Source organism: Prenolepis imparis, unplaced genomic scaffold, assembly GCF_030444845.1.
Source record: "Prenolepis imparis isolate NDT839.2.m4 unplaced genomic scaffold, iyPreImpa1.0 SCAF_2, whole genome shotgun sequence".
Classification (NCBI taxonomy): domain Eukaryota; kingdom Metazoa; phylum Arthropoda; class Insecta; order Hymenoptera; family Formicidae; genus Prenolepis; species Prenolepis imparis.
This window is the reverse complement of record NW_028141160.1, coordinates 2,460,849-2,476,889: the sequence shown is the minus strand read 5'-3', so window position 1 is coordinate 2,476,889 and position 16,041 is coordinate 2,460,849. Positions and strand designations below refer to the sequence as shown.

Below are 16,041 nucleotides of genomic sequence, written 5' to 3'. Positions count from 1 at the left end.
TTTACCGGGACACTCTGTATATACATACATATATATACAATATTTGTCCTAAGAAAGAGAGAACAAATTTCGACTTAGGCGCGCGAGGAGTTGTTTATTACAAGCGGCAATGTTTATTACAAATTACAAGCCTAGCAATCTCGATCGCGCTGGGCGACCGCATCTTGCCATGCGCTTACATTTGAGAGTAGGCCGGGCTAATACGGCGATTTTTAATAATTAATAACTCGTTAACTATTGCGAAAATTGCAAAATGGTAGAGGACTTTTCGGCTCAGTTTAGTCCGTTCTACCTTCATACGAATTTAGTCCCCATCATTCTGGGATACCCTGTATATATATATACATATATATTTCTTTTCTATGAGCACAGTGTATACAGGATTTACAAAAAGTGTCGAAACCCCTTAATTTTACAAAAACTAGGCATTTTCAAGAAAAAAAATGTTTTATACAAAAATTATAAGATATAGGCCGGTATTCATAGTCGGTTCTTATATTTAAGACTGTCTTAAGTACAATCTTAAGATGTGATTAACCAATCACAGAACCGTATTTGGATCTTAAGACATTACTTAAGACGGTCTTGAAATAAGAACGGACTATGAATACCGGCCTTTTAGAAAGGTAAATTTATTAGCCTTATCAGTTTAACCTTAGGTGGCGTTTTTCAAGGTCATTTTAAGATCAACTCGATTTTTTAAATAGAACTACCCTAAGTTACCCCTAAGAATTACCTCTTTTATGTAAATAGATTTCTTGTAATATTCTACATAAAAAATTAAGAATAAAATAGCCAAAAATTAAACGATTTACGATTTATTTTATATTTTAATCTGACATATTTTTAATATAATATACAAACTATCTCGTAAAATATTTAGCTATTTTCAATAATCTTACCTTAATATTTTTATGTATAGACCAATTAGACGAATCAAATAAAAGTGTAAGGAAAACGCATAGTTATTTTTAAGATAAAGTATGCAGTTGTATGTTACAAATTGTGACAATACTTTTTTTTAAAAAACAACTATGCGTTTTCTCTAGACCAATTGATTCATCTAATTATTTTATGCATAAAAGTATTAAGAAAAGATTATCGAAAACTAAATATTTTTTATGAGATATTTTGTATTTTATATAAATATGTTAGATTAAAATATAAAATATCATATAAATATGTCATATAAATATGTTAGATAATATATCATATAAATATGTTAGATAATATATCATATAAATATGTTAGATTAAAATATAAAATATCTCGTAAACCGTTCAATTTTCGGCCATTTTACCTTTATAATTTTTTATGCAGAATGTTACAATATATTTACGTAAAATATAGGGTAGTTCCATTAAAAAAAATCAAATTGACCTTATTGAAAAACGCTACCCAAAGTCAAACTGATAAGGCTATTAATAAATAGACTTTTTTAATTCTATAACTTTTGATGTATTTTTTTTAAATGCGTAGTTTTCGTAAAATTAAGTGGTTTTGGCACTTTTTACACACTCTATATAATATACAATTATCATTATTGAAATATGCCAAACAAAACGTAAAAATGCAATATTAAAGATTTCTATTTTATTTTAGGCATCGAGGAAACCATTAAACTGGTTCGGGCGGTCGGAGGTACGTGTTACGGTTATGTCTGTGACTTATGCGACCGGGAAGATGTATATAAAAAAGCCAAAATTATCAGGGAAGAAATCGGCAAGGTAATAACATAATAATACACTATACAAGATGTCCTATAGCCAGAATCACTGATTTACAGTAGATTCCCGACGTCGCGTCGATTGGAGACGACTTTTCTTCAGCAAAAATGTCGAGGCACCAATAATTTTCAAGTTATAAGCGATTGAAAATAAAAGGTTTATTGCAAACTAAAAAAGTCTTGTGGAAATAAAATATTTACAAAACCACATTCTTCAGTTAATTTCAGATAGAGTTTATTTTAATAGAATTTTAATTTATAAGGCTTATTGTTAGTTACAAAGATATAAGATGGCAAAAATTGGGAACATGCAAAAAATGATGACCTCTTGATATTTTCGCTGAAAAAAAATCGTCTCCAAATGACGTCGCGAATCTAACTGTATATCAGTGATTCGCATGGAAAATCCTGTATAATACATTATATTATAATTATAATTCAACATAAAAAAAAAAACAAGAAAGAATATACTCATTTTTCGTAATGTTTTTGATGCTGAATCATAGACATAAAGATAGACCCAATCCTATGCATTTTCTATATTATAAGTTAGACAGACAAAAAAAGAGAAAAACAAAAAGCTGCAGATATCTATCTTTTACTAATAAAATTACTGAATAAAAATTAGTAGCAATTTTTTTTCTCTTTCTTGGGACAAATATTGTATATACATATATGTATGTATATACAGAGTGTCCTGGTAAAGATAGACACTCTTGTGGACATGCAGAATAGATAAAATAATTTCATCTATAAAAATTTTTTTTATAACACATATTTATCGAGATACTTGTCTTTAAAGTTAAAATTTGAAAAGTATTTTTCTTAAGTAATTTTTATATTATTCTGTAGATTTTAATAATTTGTAATAATTATTTTTATATTAAATAAAGATCTTTAAAATAGCGTAATTTTTTTGATTTTGTCGGAAAGCCAAGGGTGGGTACAACAGTCATTAATTCGTCGTGCACGAAAATACGTTAGATTGGGGAAAATCATATCGAGCATTTTTTGCAATTTCGGATACACCTATTTTATTTCAATAAGTTTTAACACAATAAATTTAACATGCAATTTCGTATTATTCAAAATTGTTCTATTATCTGAATAAAAGATACTTTGTATCGTTTAAATGTGTTTTTCTCGAAAATAGTTAATTTTTACGAAATAAAACAAGAATATATATATATTTTTTTAAGAAAAATATGTGAAGAATCTAAAAAAAAAAATATAAATCGGTAATAGATAGGCTATTCGAGCCGTACGCGGATGTCGGTGCGTCGATTCCAACGAAAATTGATTTTTCGTTGGAATTCACTAATTGTGCACGGGGCACACATTTTGCTTGGTACACCACCAAGACTTTATTACGGAACAATCTCAATTCGAGATTTTTAATTCCAAAGATCCCCTCTGTCCCCCCTAAAGAAATGTTAAAGAATTAGTTAATTCCAACGAAAAATTAATTTTCGTTGGAATCGACGCACCGACATCCGCGTACGGCTCGAATAGCCTATCTATTACCGATTTATATTTGATATATATCGAACCTTATATTCTTAGTGTTTAAAAAAAAAAACACTAAAAAAACGTAAGTTTTGTTAGAAGTGGTTCGCTCAGTGTATAGCTGTAAATTACATACTTTTGCTTACAAACAACTATGTGTTTTTCTTTACACCAGTTGATTTCTTTCATTACTTTATATATAAAAGTATTGAGGTAAGATCGTCGGAAAATAAATATTTTACAAAATTGTTTATAGTTTATGTAAAATTATGTCACATTAAAGTACAAAATATCTCGTAAATTATTCATTTTTTGATCATCTTATTCTTACAACTTTTTGTGTTGAATACTGCAAGAAATCGATTTATATGAAAAAAATATGATGGTTTAATTTCAAAAAACATATGACCTTCAAATGACTTTGAAAAGTGCTCTTTAGAAAAAAGTCAATAACGCCATCTTCTGTCCCTCTTCAAATCAAACAACTTTTGTTTGAAACATTTTGTTGTACAATCAAAATTAAAAAAGTTTTTGAAGGTGATCGATTAAAACGGAACAACCTGTATATATATGGGGCATTCCATATCAAATCAACAATTTTTTTCCCCGACCATTTTTTATTTGCTTCATTTTTTTTTCATGTTTTTGTATCTATTGACAGTAGCTTCCATGAATTTTTTTAGATTTTTATTTCTATCGCTTTCCGAGTTATACATTTTTTAAAAATTGATTTAAAATTTCAAATATCTATAACTTAAAGAAAAATAAAAATATTGTCATTAAAGAGGTGGTCATTTTTTTTGTTTTTGAATGTATTTTCCGAAAAAATATTGAAAAAATTAAAAAAAGAAAATTTAATAGTGTTTAAAAGAAAGTTTAATAGTATTTTAATCACAATTTTAACCGAAATTTTTTTTTCTTTAATGAGATCTTTGATTTTTTTCAAAAAAATTTATATTTTAAATTAAAAAAAAATTTTTTTGAGGCATTGACAAAGAGGGGATTCAAATATTTTCGATTTGTTAAGACTATTTTTCGATTTTTTTCAATTTTTTTCAAAAATCGCACTTTTTGGTATTTTACACTATTTCGATTAAAAAAATAAGTATTTATACAAAATTAATAGACATTCATTTCGAAGTTTTAAGAAAAAATAAAAATTCCAATATCTTAAAAAAATTTTTAATGGGACAATACAAAATTAATATGTATATTAATGTAAATTAATATGTAAATTAATATTGTTGCGTCCACGGACTGACTCTGCGATATCTCGCTGGCACGCCGCGTCTCACACACTCACGCTCACTCGCACCCGAAATGAACATGCTCACGTAAGGAACGAAAGAACTTTATTAGGAGAATAATGTAACACAACGTAATGTAATAAAGTAAAAGAATATGCATAAGGCGTGAATTATAACAGCTGTCGGAGGATACGTCCTCACGGCACGACAACCCGAAACCGAATCCGTCCTGGCGCCGATAAACAATTGCGCGCCGGTTGTTATTAAACAACCCTCCTGACGACGATCTCCCGGAAACGCTTAAGGGATGAAACCCAAGGACGCAACAATATGTAATATATATTAATTTAAAATGGGACCTTATACAAAATTACGTTTTTACATTCTATGAAAGAAAACAATTCAATTTTATCCGAAACATTCAGATGTTTCTATGAAAAAATATGACAATTTAAAGTTTCGACTTACAGCTACTTAAAGCGCCGGAAATCACACAAAATCAAAATCATAACACTCTACTCTAATTTATTTAATTTATTAGATGTTCAATAGCATTTCGGGAGTCACTGAAGCGCAAGCGTCGCATATTCTCTATTTCATATCTTTTCGTCATCAGTGGTTCAAACATAATTTTGTCCTTTACATATCCCTACAAAAAAATCTAGTGACGACAGATGACTCCGGAAATGCTATCAAATATTAGGAATATTTTGTTAATTCGAACAAAGATATGTTTACAAGTCCATAATAAACATTTTAAACATTTAATATATTAAATCAGTCACAGAATAGTGTTCTGATTTTTATTTCGTATGATCACTGAGTGCTTTAAGTAGCTATAAGTCGAAACTTTAAACCGTCATATGTTTTTCATAGAAATATTTGACAAAAAGAATGTTTTGAATAAAACTATATATAATTGTAAGTTTTCTTTCATAAAAAAATAAAAAATAAAATTTTATATAGGGTATCCTATTAAAAATTTTATAATTAATCAATGTACATATATTAACCTTGGAAAATTATTGTTAGAGATCGCAGGTACGATAGAACGCAAAAAAAGGATGTCTTCATAAAAGACAAATATATATATAATAGTTCGCGATTCGACGAGGTTATTCGTTAACGCGTACTTCTCTGCGAACGACTTATGAAAGTCTATATTACTCAATAATGTTGTAATATGTTAGGCTGGACTTGACTTGTTTTAAAAGTTACGAGTAAAGAAATCTTTTAGTAATTTTATCCGTTCTATCTTCAATAATAAAATTATTTCAGAATATTGTACATAGTTATGTTTTTCGCTTTCAAATTTTATTGTTTCATACACAAAATAATAATTTCTTTGTTTTAGTAAAATAAATTATTTTTGCACACTTTATTTTTAGGTTACGATTCTTATTAATAATGCAGGCATCGTTACGGGAATGAAATTGCTGGATACTCCGGACAAACTTATTATCAGAACAATGGATGTCAACATCATGAGTCATTTTTGGGTAAGTAAAAATCATTCAAAGTTAATATCCACCATTAAAAATTTATATAAGTATTATAATATCGCTTATATCAATATTAATAAAAGATTAGATACTATTGGCGTATATAACGTATTTTTTGAAATTTTATGAAATAAATTGAAATATATTAATTGTTGAAAAGATATTAACAATTTAAAAATTTTCTTAAGGATGTATGGGAGATACAGTTGAAGACAAAAGTACCAACGCTATTCATCTTATAGAAAATCGCTATAGATTAATTTCATAACTTTCAGCTGTTGACACAACCGTATGCTCAGGAATCGGAGAAAAAGCCAGAGTTTCAATAAATTATTATTATTTTCTTCTAAACGGTTTAGTGAATGTTAATGTAATTTTGCAACATTGTTCCTTAAAATTCCAATTATATATGTAAAAAATTTGAAATACATAGTACTATTTTTTCGATATTTTTAACGTAATAATCGATCATAGTAACAAATTTTCATAAGATTATATGTAAAACTAGTGAAAATTTAAATTGAAATAACTTTTAAATGAGTTAGTGAATTAAATCCAAATTTTGACAGTAGCTTTAGTATCAAAATAAAAAACGATCTATATAATTTTTATGAATTTTGTACCATTTTTAGATAGCTCCCATATATCCTTAAAGGCAAAAAAAAGACACTCGCGAAGTCGAAAGACGTGAAAAGAAATTTCGCATGTTCTCAATTCTCTTACTCATAAGTTTTGTAATAAGATTTTGCAATCGATTTCAAAATGATGTGACACAACTACGATACCGTGAGCGATGATATTTTAATTATCCAACCTGTTGTAAGTTTGAGATTTTGGATTTAAATTCAAAAATCTTGAATAATTCAAAAATAAATTGTCTCATCCAATTATCACGGAGAATATACATATATGTATTTATGTATATGTATTTTTTACACACGCGCGCACACACACACACACACACAATTTTATTATTTAATTTACGTTTAAATATTGTAAAATTCATTTTTAATTTTTACATTTTATAAATTTTAAAGTGCATATGGGAAAAAGAGAGAGACAAAAAAAGAAAGATGTTCATAATTTACAATACAATATATAATTTATTTTAATTATATATATATATATATATATATATATATATATTTATAGATATTATATACATAGATTACAATCAATTTCTTCAAAATTATATGAACAAATTAAGAATGAAATAATTAGAAAAACACAAACGAGTTAAAATCTATTGCATTTTGCTAATAATTGCATTATAAATAAAATAATAATTAATAATAAATGAAATATATATATATATATATATATATATATATATATATATACACGCGGAGAATTAGTGAGAGGCATTCCGTTTCGTTCCTCCTACTTGTTGCTGCTGGTCAGGTGCAAGAACCGGTCGGATAGGTGCAAGCGATGTTGTAGTATGTTGTAGTCTCATTGCGACATACATCAGCCAACCACGGTATGCTTGCCAAACGCAAATAATTCCTTAATTTAAATTCCTTAATGGATGATTTGCTTGCGAATTTTTTTTGCTTTGAATTTTTTGGCAAAATTGGTTAATTTCAATTTGATTTTACTCATATATTTTATTCACAATGTCTTATTATTGACTATTTGAATCAGTAAAATAAAATAATTTTTGTTATATTAATATATTTCCTTTATAATATAGAGATAATATAATATTGTTTCGAATACTTTATTTATATTTTTTTAAATATTACTTTTATCGAGAAATTCACATAGATCTACATAAAAACATTCTGTTAAAATTAACATTTTACACATCATTTTATCTAAAATAAATTTGCTACATATATAAGAATAAATTAAAGAGATAATTAAGATATAAAATACTAAACTATAAAATTTAAAAAATATGCATTTACATATACATAAGTACATATTACAGATACATACACACATAAAAGTATACACAAAGTCTTCCAAATTTCGATAACAATAAGAATGAAAAAGTAAAAAATTAAGTAATTAAAGTGCATGCAATTCTTTTGTTCTAACAATAAGAAGTAGTTTTTAAAGATATAATAATTTACAGTTAACCAGTCATAGGTTACATTTAGACAAGCGTCTATTCGTATATAAATCGCGTATACGCTAATTTAGTGACGTAATATGTATACACACATAATTATGAATGTATACACATATAATTACGACTCTATAAACATAGCCTAATAACCAGCTTTAAATTCTTACATCTTAGAAATTATTTCTTGAAATGAAATGTATTAGTTGTATTACTTAATTTTTCACAAACTTTCATGCTATAATAATCTTCGAATTTTAGGATACTCTGTATCCATATATACATACATATATATGTACGTATCAGGTGTGTACATGTGTGTGTGTGTGTGTGTGTGTGTGTGTGTATGTGTGTAAAAACATAAATTTTTTCATAATTGTTTAAAGTTTTTATTATTTTTAGTTACAAAGATCAAAAAATTGTACCCGTATGATTTAACAAAATAAAAAATATTTATCAAAGATTCGTTAAAGCATAGCTAATAGAATAAATATATATTGGAACTTCATAATAGTGAATTTCTCTTCTTTTTCTTTATCGGTTCTGACTCTCGGATGTACATATATAGTAAACTTCTCTAAATAACACGCAAAATGTCTTCTATACCTGCTAAACTTGTTGTCCGGTTATTCGTGTGGATCGTGACACACAAGAAAACGTAAGCAGTAAGACTTGAGCAATAAACGAATCGACCAATCACAATCGAGCAGTAAGGTAGCCGTTTAAAAATTTAAGAAATATTCCATAAAGATGAAATTCTTAAGTTAAGTCTTACTGCTTACATTTTGCTATGTGCCTAATCCTCTACTGACTACGGGAAATTAATGTATGGCAAAACGATACACTATGGCCTTGAATTTCACAATTTAGGAGTGAAGTGGGGACAACCTCATTATTACGTTCACAACCTCGAACTGCTTAAAAAAATGTATATAATGTATCGATTTAATATGAAAATTATTTGACAAGATCAGAAAAAGTGTGTGAGTGTGTGTAAATCATTTATAGCAATATTCTTGATCTTTGTCAAGTACATATACATATATATATATATATATATATATATATATATATATGATAAGACAATAATGATTGCATGATATTTGCCCTCAATAATAACAATGCAGTTACCATTGTTAAACGTTATATATAATAAAGAAAAAATAATTTACATTTGTAATATTAACGAGTGCATGATAACATTGACATTATATTTATATATTGATATTGACATTTAAATTTTGAAAGTTATTAATGCTTTTATTATCAATTCAATAAAAATCTCTTCCTTCATAAAAAAAAATTATATAAGGCCATAGTCTCCAATGCTAGTATTTTATTTCTTTTAATCTTTTTTTGTAAAAAAAAAAAAAAAAAAAAATATTGTATATAGCATATTGTGTTTTATTGCTTGTATTGTTCTGAATTTTATTGTTTTACGCTTCAGTGAACGCTTGATGAGAATGTTTGAAACCATTTATTGATCCTAATTTTATTCCAAATTTGTGCTCAAATTGTGATATATGTGTGACTTAATATATTTCTGTACAATTTTGGCAAATAATTAAAGAATTGACAATTAATTGATTGATTAACATCAAGATTATTACTTTTTAAGAAACTTAAGACTCTTAAAATGTTGTGATTGACGATAAAATAAATAATTATAGTTTATCATCTTCACTATTGTAATGTAATGAAATATTTATGTAAATATAAACAATATTTCAAAGAGTCAACTCGCTTTTACTATAATTGCTATTTAAGAATCTCAATATTTTTAAAATTTTGATAAAATAAATAATTATAGTTTTTTATCTCCACTATTGTAAATAAAATAATGTAATGAAAATGTAATGAAATATCAATGTAAACAGAGACAATATTTCAGAGATTCAAATCGCTTTCTAATTTCTTGTTTTGTAGATTTCTAATCCGATTTATCTTTAAGATCGAGAAGAGAAAGAGAGAAAGAGAGAGAGAGAGAGAGAGAGAGAGAGAGAGAGAGAGAGAGAGAAAAGAATTAAAATAAATAATTACATAAAATAAATAAAAAATAAAATTAATAAGCTGTAAACAAAGATTGATAAGGCTGAATAAAAGAAAAACATATTCGTAAAAGTGGGTTACATCGAGTAACGTCGTGAAAGAAACTCCGCGCAGCAATAGTAGACTTTTACATCTCGATGTCACGGTCATTTCTCGATTGGATCTTGCCATCCACTTTCCAACTCTGCTCTTTTCCACTTCACTTCATTCCATTCGCTCGTATGTCATGTGTATTATGGAAAACTACAATGAGTTTATATTATTGTTCTCATCTATTTAATTAAACAATGCATAGTGATCTAAGAACTAAATATTTTAAACAAAATTTTTGAATTTTTATAAAAATAATTTTTAGATTTTAGAAATATTCCTTAAAAATACAAAACTAAACATTTATAAGCTCTTTAATAAAAAAATTGAATACCGTATGTAAAAAAAACATGCATAGTTTGAGAGAAAACATTAATTTTTACGCACGCACGCACACATAATTTTATTATTTACTTTACGCTCTACTTACGCTTAAATATTATAAAATACATTTTTAATTTTTATATTTTAAAAATTTTTAAGTGCATATGGAAAGAGAAGAGAGGGGCAAAAAAAAGATATTTAGAAGTTATAATACAATAACTTTATTTTTACTTTATTGCATTTACAATATAATAACTAATTATACATAAATTATAACCAAATTCTTCAAAATTGTGTAAACAAATTAAGAATAAAAAAACAAAAAAATTAAATCTTTTTTGCATTTTGTAAATAAGTTGCAGTTTGTAAATAATTACAATTAAATGAAATAATAATTAATAATATTTAATAGACATGATTAAAGAATAATTTGGCTTTAATTTAAAAAATTTTAATTAAAAAAATTTTTAATTTAAATACTTATTATTTAATATTATTTTAATCTATCTTCACATATAATCAAAGAAAAAGATATAATTAAAGAAAAAAGATTCAATGTAATTGTAAATATAATTAATTATTATCTTCTTTATTTTTTTCATGTAAATTTATTTCATCAATCTCCATTTCGTTTTATTATTTTTATTTGCTTTAATATTTGAAAATTTTCTTTATTCTCAAGTTTTTTATTCTCAACTAATAACAACTAAACGACTGCAGATGATAAAGATTGTATATATCTTTTTGTAAATAATTTTGTAAATTAAATGATGATATTACTGAATCTGAAAACGCTAGAGTTTTAGACATTAAAATAAGTATATTCGCATATACTTATAGACATATAAAATAAGTATGTGTCTATAAGTATACGGATTCTTGAATCTTTTCTAGCATATGTTTCTTACGAAAATTTGTTTTCCGATTCGTTGGCTTTCTTTCCAAAATATTCAATTGATAAAATACTATTCTCTAAAAGCTTGCCATGAATTAAAATTCTATAGGTTGTGGCTATCATTAAGTATCAAGAATATAACTTTTGATATAATATGATTGTTTTTCCTATTTATATTCAAACAGTTTAAGCTAATTCTAGTTATAATAAAAAAGCAAAATCAAAATTATTCAAAAATTTTCTATTAGAAGTAATCAATTTTTTGTAATTTCTGCAAAGTTGATAGTTGAAGTATGATAGTATGAGAGAAGTATGAGAGAATGTTTTCCGTGCCGTATTCTTCCATCGTTGGAATTTCCACTATCACCAAATCTTGACTCATCGACATATCAATTAAATTTTTTTCAAAGGTTTTTTTTATATTTGCTTTTTCGTTGTTTTTATTGTTTTTTTCTTCTTAATCTCTAATTAATCATCTAACAATTTAACTAACGGAAATAATGATATTTAGAGCCTAGCGAAGTGCAAATCTTTTTCTAATGATAATCTATAGATTGAATCTATAAATATATTTAGTCTATGGATTGGACTATCATCAATATGTAAATATAACTAAATAATGCATACGACTTTCAATGGCTCCAGCGATCTCCACAACGGTTATTAGCAACAATTCTCCCTTCGGTTCCAACTGTCGATAACAGAAATATCTAGTCGCACTTGATCGGAAACATTGTACAACGTCCAAACATGTGTTAGTTAATTGCCCAAACACATTTAATCGAGCGTCACAAAAATCGGAACTTATTCTTCTTCTTTTTCTTTTTCTTAGGATTATGACTCGGATCTCTCATTTATATGTATCATCCAATAACTGATATGATGGTCGGAACTTAATTGTCAGTTGAACTAAATGTGTTTATGACTACATAACTTTTATATTTTGAGCTGCCTGCCATAAAAATTCTATTATAAATTAAGATGATATCAACATCGACCGTCGAGTTTATACTATCCACAAACCTTCCATCAACGTGAGATAAGTGTGGTGCAGACTTTCTATATTATTCAGGGAAAATTCAGACTTTTTGTCTTTTAATGAATATCATTTCAGACATCAATCAAAATAACGTATGCTTATTGCTATCTGGCGTTTTTCGTTTTCGGGTCTGCCGTTGAATCCGATCATTCCGAGGCTTTCGCTGAGGTTTCGTTATAAAGTCGTTTTATGGGGATAGGGGAGGAGTTGTGAGTCTGTCACTCAATCCACATAGGAAATTGCCTTTTTAGTCGCTTTTTACGACAGGTAGGGCCTACCCAGAAACATATTCTAACCCGTTCTCAAAAATAGGTTCAGAAAACCAGGACACGATTTTACAAATGGATTAACGTGATACAAAATGAATTGAATTTATGTGTTAAAAACGAAATTAGAAAATAACATCCAGGATACCAAAATACAATTGATTCAAAATAGATATTTAAATTATTACATGATAAAAATGGACAAGTTTGTAGACTTAAGACAAAAGTGATCGTTCGAGATTCTTCAGAAATAAGAAAACAACAGATATCCACTTTTGTTCATATTCCAAATATTACAAGAATATCTGAAAATATTACTCGAATTACATAAAAAGAAAAATTTAAATTTGAGTGTCTAAACAATAACAAAACTATCGAACACCTTGCTTATTTCAACATTTTGTACGTTCCGCCATTCTCAGAAAAATGCAAGCCTATGGCCTGTGATTTAAACAAGAATCATATATGAGTATAAATAAATTACAAAGTTTCATCCATGTATATAGTGACAATCTGAATGAATTGAGACGGAATAAAAATCCCTTGTAGAAATTACTTTATATGTTGGCTAGACAAGTGGACTTTTAAAAACAGAGCATCGCAATCACATTAACAGAAATAAAGCATAGCGTTCTGTCATTACAGACCACAGGTTGACTAATCACGAGTTCGTATGGAAAAATGTGGTAATCTTGGATGAGAACATATATCCATGGAAAGTGATTGATGTCGGAAATGATATTCATTAAAAGATAAAAAGAAGTATGAATTTCCAGAATGAAATAATCATCAGTCATTTTGACGTTTAATGACATCAGTTTGCTACTTGGGCGGTTTATTTTATAGGAACGTAAAGTCGTTGTATAGAGCAGAAGCTCTGAAAACATTATTGGAGCACTCAGAACTCTTAGAACTAAAAATCGGCATAGCGACTATTCAGCAAATAAGAAAGCAGCCTATGGAAATGAAAACCACGCTATATTTTCTAGTAAAAAGGAATCGGGAAACAGAGATGTGGCATTCATCATAGATAATAAAGCATATAATCACAGCATTTAAACCAGTCAATAAAAAGGATATATGCTCTACAAATTAAAACTATTTTTCAATACAAGTATTAATCAACGTCCATGCGCCGATAAAGGAGTTTTACACTCTTTTGGAGAAGCTATACGATTCCCTATTATCCAACGATATGAAAATTGTCTTAGGAGACTTCAATGCAAAAATAGCTAGAGAGGAATCATTTTAGGGCACAATAAGCTGGCACAGTCTGCATAAGGTGAGCAATAACAACGATTTCGCATTCAGTAAAGATATGATGATTACTTCAACAATCTTCGAATCTTACGATCACAAAAGAACATGGACCTTGATGGACGAATACACAAATCGCCTATCTGATAATAAGCAACCAACATCACAGACGTAGAACTTTAGACGTTATGAGAGCTACCAATTGCGACTCGTACCATTACTTCATCAGGGCAAGGTTTCAATGCAGAATAAGTGATGCGAAGAAATCCATTACTAGGCTCGTAAAGAAAAAGAAGTATTACATCGAGAAGCTAAGACAGGAATCTTTATTAGCAGATATACTGACCTTATAATAAGAGTTTGGATGATAACTGGGATTATCGTGATTTATGTACAAAATCACACGAGAGAGAAAGCAATAAGTTCATCATCTCGGTTGATGCATGTGCATAATTCGTTGAGAAGCAATTTCAGCGAAATTAAATTTAGTAGAGTTTTTACAAAATTAAGGCTGAGCATCCAATCAAAATATAATAATAAATTTATACAACCACAAACACTAATCAAACACTAACAAAAGACTTTGATGATTTTCCCAAAACCAGCTGTGTTGAATAGACGAGAACACACTAATGCCTTTCGAAATTTACCGAAGATATATGATGGACCAATCAGAAAGCGAGACCGCATGGTTAGACTATTTATAGTCTCTAGTATACTGCAAGCAAAATGATATGAAGAGGAATTTTCGCTATCACTTTCGGAAGATAGGATTCTCCGTTGATGAATTGCGAGACAATCTTAAGAAAATCATCCATGAGAATAGTCAGCTTGAAGCCACAAAAGAGAAGAACTGACTGATTTGACGACAAATGCTGCGCAATCATAGAGCACAAAAACGAAGCCTATAGAACCAAGCAAAGCAAAGATCGATCTGAGCTAAGGATCAAAAGTGCAAGGAATTAAAACAAGGTAGACTAATTACTTCACGAAGATGTTAAATCCCGGCGAAACGACAGGGATAGATTGAGTTATCGAAATCGAGCGAGACTAGGATGACAATGGAGAAATCCTGCCACTAATCATGAAAGAAGTTAAATAAGCCATCAACAAACTCACCAAAGCATGCGAAAGTGATGGCATTCCTGTAAAATTATTAAAGAAGGCAGGAAAGAATATTGCAAGAATGTTAAAAGAGTTCAATCAAGTATGGATGCAAGAAAAAATGCCACAAGACTAGTAAAATAGCATCAGTATACAATTAACAGTCATAATACGCAAATATTTAAAGACATACGCGCGTATCGAATATATCCTGATACGCGTGCAAATTCATGGGATGGTATTTCTGTTTTTATCTGTTCCTAACATTTGGCGCGTTTTAGCATTAGCATTACTCTCATCGATCTATAAATATGGACTGCGCTATCCCTACTTCTAAAAAAAAGTAAGTAAGCAAATGGCGCGACTGTCTCTATCTAACAGATCTCTATCTAACAGACAGTCACAGTCCTGATCGTAGGTCGAAGGTTATTATTATACTTTGATATTATCTTTTTAATTGGAAGATCTGGATAATCTAAAAATAGATGATTTTAATCTTGTATCATCTTGTCTCTAATCGTTTTCATTTTATTTTTGTGGTATTTTCATACATTTCTAATTTTCAATTTATATGTGATAATGTAACTTCTCTAATTTTTGGATCACAATTCTGAAAGACATATTTTACAATTTTTATTTGAATAATCGCAACTTTTACTGCTACTTTTTATTTTTTTTTTTTAATCTTTTTATTATTTCACATTTGCATTAACATTTGATTTACAGTTATAAAAGGACGTATAACAAATAAATTTATTCTTGTAAAAGGTTGAAGATATAATAGTAGGTATGTTAAACACACATACACACACACATCCAGCTATAATTTCTAACATTAACTTGTATACAAATTAGTATTAAATGGAAAAAATAGCATAAAATATTTTAAGTAATATAATTTTGACAATTTTTTTCTATTATATATTATAATCCTTTTATAGCTATTTGAACTATTTTTGTAAGTA

The 16,041-nt window shown here is 27.8% G+C and overlaps 1 protein-coding gene across 2 annotated transcripts in view; it reads left to right on the top strand.

Moving 5' to 3' along the window:
- Positions 1-16,041, top strand: part of LOC145933221 (epidermal retinol dehydrogenase 2-like) — a 74,818-nt gene that overhangs the window by 26,141 nt on the left and 32,636 nt on the right. For both annotated transcript variants that reach the window (XM_083032789.1, XM_083032788.1), the window contains exons 3-4: positions 1,603-1,727; positions 5,868-5,978. In XM_083032789.1, the coding sequence (XP_082888915.1) occupies positions 1,603-1,727; positions 5,868-5,978 (236 nt within the window). The remainder of the gene's footprint in view (positions 1-1,602; positions 1,728-5,867; positions 5,979-16,041) is intronic.